At 42.4% G+C, this 5,000-nt stretch overlaps 1 protein-coding gene across 1 annotated transcript in view; it reads left to right on the top strand.

Moving 5' to 3' along the window:
* Positions 1-3,486, top strand: part of LOC135105483 (uncharacterized) — a 34,640-nt gene extending 31,154 nt beyond the window's left edge. The window contains exons 5-8 of the mRNA XM_064013611.1: positions 359-538; positions 1,141-1,255; positions 1,575-1,697; positions 2,073-3,486. Of these exons, the coding sequence (XP_063869681.1) occupies positions 359-538; positions 1,141-1,255; positions 1,575-1,697; positions 2,073-3,016 (1,362 nt within the window). The 3' untranslated portion in view covers positions 3,017-3,486. The remainder of the gene's footprint in view (positions 1-358; positions 539-1,140; positions 1,256-1,574; positions 1,698-2,072) is intronic.
* Positions 3,487-5,000: the final 1,514 nt, after the last annotated feature.

Here is a 5,000-nt window from a genome sequence, read left to right as displayed (position 1 = left end):
AGGATAAAACAGTCCTGAGTAACCTTTCAAAATGGTCGTGGTGAGAGAGCAGTGCCTTTTGAATACAGGCCAATAACTGATTCTCTCTCTCTCTCTCTCTCTCTCTCTCTCTCTCTCTCTCTCTCTCTCTCTCTCTCTCTCTCTCTCTCTCTCTCTCTCTCTCTCTCCCCTTGACTCTTGTGAAACGTTTTCTTTTGTATTTCTTTGAGGGAGAGACCATTCCTCTGCCTGTTTCCACTAGTTGTCTCTCAGCCAACCTCTTTAACAGAAAAATATGGAGGTTCCAGGTGTTTTTTTTTTTTTTTTCTATCCTTTGTGTGAGTACTCTCCAACTGGTTTTCACGCTCCTTCCACACAGGGCATCGTGTTCTCCAAGGGGCAGTACGGCCAGCCCAACTGTATGTATGTGGAGCCTAACAGTGGTGGGACGCAGTACGAGTTCCAGATCCACTACGATGGTTGCGGCACCAAGCCAGACATGGGCGGCAAGTTCTATGAAAACACCATTATCGTACAATATGACCCAGACCTGATTGAGGTAAAGCAGAAAGCAGCTTTGTGTTCATGATTTGTTTTGGCATGTGCTGTGATGATGCACTGATTGATTTATTAACATGATTTACTACTTTTGCTCGTGGTGCTGGTGGAGATAGTGGTTCTAAGTATGTGTGTACGTACGTATTTATATCTAAGTCTAAAACCTATTGAACTAGTGTTTACGTTTCTCTGCCTTTGGATTTCGGACGTTCAGCCCTTTCATAATTGTATTTTCACCTTTACCTTGTTTTATTTTCCATTTTTAAGAACATAAAATATAAGAACATAAACAAAGCTGAAGGAACCAGAAGGCTTGCACAAGGCAGTCCCTGTGTGAAACACACTTACCTATGTCCATTGTCATCCCCATGCATAAAGTTATCTAGTCTTCCTGTAAAGCTCCCTAACGACCAGACAACCAAGTCTATTCCTGCCATCCACCACTCTATTCGAAAGCCAGTTTCTCCCTAAATATTTATAAATGTAACTTCATTAAGCTTGAAACCGTGACTTATTGTCCTATCCTGATTTTGCATTACTCATGAGCCTTTTCTTGTTATTTTGTCCTTGTATTGACTTATAACATTGCTCACGCCGCTTCAGGTGTGGGACGAGGCCAAGCGACTGCGTTGCGAGTGGTACAACGACTACGAAAAGACGGCCAGCAAACCTCCTATGAAAATTGCCGATTTAGAAGTGGTGGAACTCAATTTTCGAGGTAAGACAACGGAAAGGAGTGTCAAGTGATATATATATATATATATATATATATATATATATATATATATATATATATATATATATATATATATATATATATATATATATATATATAACCTGAGATAGTTCTCTTAAGAAACTAATACTTGTGTCTTGATTACATCAGTGTTATTGATCACCCTTATTTTCAACACTGATATAAGAATGTCACATAATGCATCATTCCACCATGCCGTGAACCACAAGTAATCAAAATCATAAATATACAGACGAACTTCAGGAGACAAGATAATTTAACGAGTGTTCATGTGTTCTAGGAGACAACGTGGACTGCTGGATGGAGATACAGGACGGGAAGGGACCCTGGGCTTCCCCCGTGACGGGCATCGTCCCCCTGGGGTCCACCCTCACCATGGTGGTGGCCATCAACGACCAGGCAGGTGAGTATAAAAGAGGACAGTCACGAGGCAGAGAGAGAGAGAGAGAGAGAGAGAGAGAGAGAGATGGGGTGGATCGTGCGGGTAAGGAGGCAGGAAGCAGTTAGATCAAGCACTGGGAACTACTTCATTTTATATATATATATATATATATATATATATATATATATATATATATATATATATATATATATATATATATATATATATATATATATATATATATATATATATATAAACATTTTTACCTCATTTATCTATGTATGCTCGTGTCAATGTTCCTTCCTCTTGCCTGTTTTTCGCACTGCTTGTATTGTTTGTCATACACACGTTTGTTTGGACCCTGTTGCATCAGAGTGACTGAGTGTTATTCCGCAGGAGAGTTTGACATGCGGGTGACGTCGTGCGAGGCGTCAGATGGCTCCAGCCGTCCTATCTACCTGAGTGACCAGCACGGCTGCATACTCCGCCCAAAAATGATTTCCAACTTCATGAAGCTTCGCAACAACGACGGCAGAGCCACCGTGCTCACCTACGCCCACTTCCATGCCTTCAAGTTCCCAGATTCGATGGCAGTGCATCTGAGGTGCAAAGTGGAGATCTGCCGCTACGGCTGCCCTGACCACTGCCAGAAGCCTATATCCGGGAACCCCATTGGTGATTACAATGGGCAGGCGCTACCGCTACAGGATAATAATGCTTACGCCTTTGCATCAGAGGTTGATCCAAAATACGCGGCACCGCCGGAAGAGATTAGCAGCCATAACCCAGGAGAAAAATCAGAGATACAGCCTCCGCGCTCCCGTCACGTATCTGGTGGCATCCCGCAGAGCCTTGATGAAATGGCGATGAAAAACCAGTATCGCAAAAGTCCTCTCATCATTCCCGATGAACGATCCGCTCAGAAACAGGACAGCGGGAGGATCGAGATGCATCCTTGGGGTCCCAGGAATCTCCGCCGCCGTCGAGAAGTTGTCAATCGCCACGTGCGTTCCTCTAACATCGGTGTGTCTACCAATTACCAAGTAATATCTGAAGCCGACCTAGAATTCACGCCGGCGATGGACGACAGCGTGACGGTGTTCAAGGGCCACCCTGAGGATATGGTATATGGCGTGTGCCTGCCGGCGCCTGGCTTCTCTGCGCTGTTTGTACTAGTGGCCATGTGCACAGTGATCTCTGTGTTGGTGGCTGGGTTCATGTGCCACCACCGCCAGCTTCAGAAGGACACCACAGAGTCTCCAGCTACGCCCCATCCCCACCACCAGATGTTCAGCATGGTGCAATTCCTGCGGGGACACCTACCGGGCTATTCTCAGTGACGTGGCGCCACCACTGTCTAACACTTTACCTGCTGCCGTTGCAGTGACCACAAGCCGCTTCGAGGGACCGTTCAATAGCATTCAGGACCCGTGTATTTTATTTTATTTACTTATTTTTTTTAAGACTATGTGCAATAACAGAACTGCACTAGACTTGTTGTGGCTTATGAGTGTCGAATCCAATTGAAAGCAGCAGAGGTTTAGAATGTGGCTGAAACACGCCCTTCCATTTTTGTCTCCACTGTTTGTCGTAATTTATAGTTACTCCTTTGAGGTGGACAGTACAGATCCCACACTTTATGTTTTGTACGCCTGCCCTGCTCAATGCCAGACGTCGCTTGTCTTGTACACCGTCCATTGTTGTGTGACCTTGTAAAGAGATTTGCATAAGTGTAGACAAGTTAGATAACGATCGCAGTTATGTTATCATTGTTTTAGGCAAGTGACAAAGTACATCAATGCAAAGTGAATGTCATGACTTTATATGAGGCTTGAACTCTTCACTGTTGCCTAAGAAATATGGTGGTGCTGTTGAATACGAAACGCCGTCTCCCGTTACAAATCATCTTTCTGAATTCGCTGTCTCCTTTCAGTATTAAGAATGTACCCAGAGGAATGTCCTTCAGAACTTTGGCTTGTGAGGGACGCTAACTTTTTTTTTTTTATTGTTTCTTATTTTGTTATTTTCTTTTCTCCTCTCTCTGAGATCAAATTGAAAGCCATATGTCTGAGGCTAACTTATTTTAAGTAGCGCAAGTTGATGGATAATTATTGCAGGCTTTTTTTTTCTATGCACTATATATATATATATATATATATATATATATATATATATATATATATATATATATATATATATATATATATATATATATATATATATATATATATATATATATATATATATTTCCTTTTATTCTGAGAGAAATGTTTCAAGGGGATTTCACACCTAATGAAATTGAACTAATGCCTTCCCTTGTCGACACTCTCTCTTTTGGGTACCTTTCCCTTCCGATATCTTTGGACACAAACAGTTGTGGATATGAATCTTTCTATCCCGCCCGTTAAGTCAACGGGACTCTCCCAGCTGCTTGGGCTAAACTCCCACCCATTGATCTAAAGCACGAACTTTGGTCTGAGCAGAGTATGTTGCCAAGTGAAGGGCTACGTAGCGCTTCTTGGGTACTAGGGATCGGCTTTTCTTAGGTTTCTTCATTTTTTTTTTTTTTTTCGAAATGTGGCGCAGCAGGGAAAAGTATATCGCACTATTTTAGTTTTCATCAATTAATCGACACATGGACAGAAGCATGTGTGTGCAGTGGAGGAAAACTACTAAATACAAGGCGTTCATATCCCTTCAGGGTTCCTTATTTCATTATAAATGCGAATACATCTGCCTCAGTGAGCATTTTCTAAGGCAAAGATCCCAACTTAACCAAAAATTTGCATCTTTGCATCTATACACATACGTACACATCTTTCTTTCACTGCAACTTGGTACTTATTAATGGTATTAGTGAGGCTGCCTCCATCCTCACAAATTTCTAAATACGTCATCTATGAAGACGGGAAAAAATCCTGACATTAAAAATTTTGTAGTGTGAAGTAAGGCGCGGTGAACGCTGGTAGTTCACTGTCCCCTCGCCCGCAGCCTCCCTCCCCGCCACAACTCGCCGATCCCTATCTTTAGGTTAGCATGGTTGTAAGAAAACGTAAGGCTCAATTCGAGGCCATTCAGCTCAATTGCACTATGATTTTGAATCTCGCAAAATATTTGCTTCTTGGTACAAGTGGTCCATCTCTCCTCTCCTCGTCACTATGACACCACGTTCGCGGGTCAGCATCGTGGAGTAGCTGCGACGCCCCTCAAAATCTTCCAGCGAGCGAGCGTTTCATCAGTTACATTTTAATATCAAAATTGTCCACAATAGTATGAGCATTTGTGGAAATCTGAGCTCCAGGTTGTTTAGGAAATTAAGAGCTT

This window comes from Scylla paramamosain, chromosome 12 (genome assembly GCF_035594125.1).
Source record: "Scylla paramamosain isolate STU-SP2022 chromosome 12, ASM3559412v1, whole genome shotgun sequence".
In the NCBI taxonomy this organism is placed as follows: domain Eukaryota; kingdom Metazoa; phylum Arthropoda; class Malacostraca; order Decapoda; family Portunidae; genus Scylla; species Scylla paramamosain.
The sequence above is the reverse complement of the archived record's forward strand: the minus strand, read 5'-3'. Positions and strand labels throughout refer to the sequence as shown.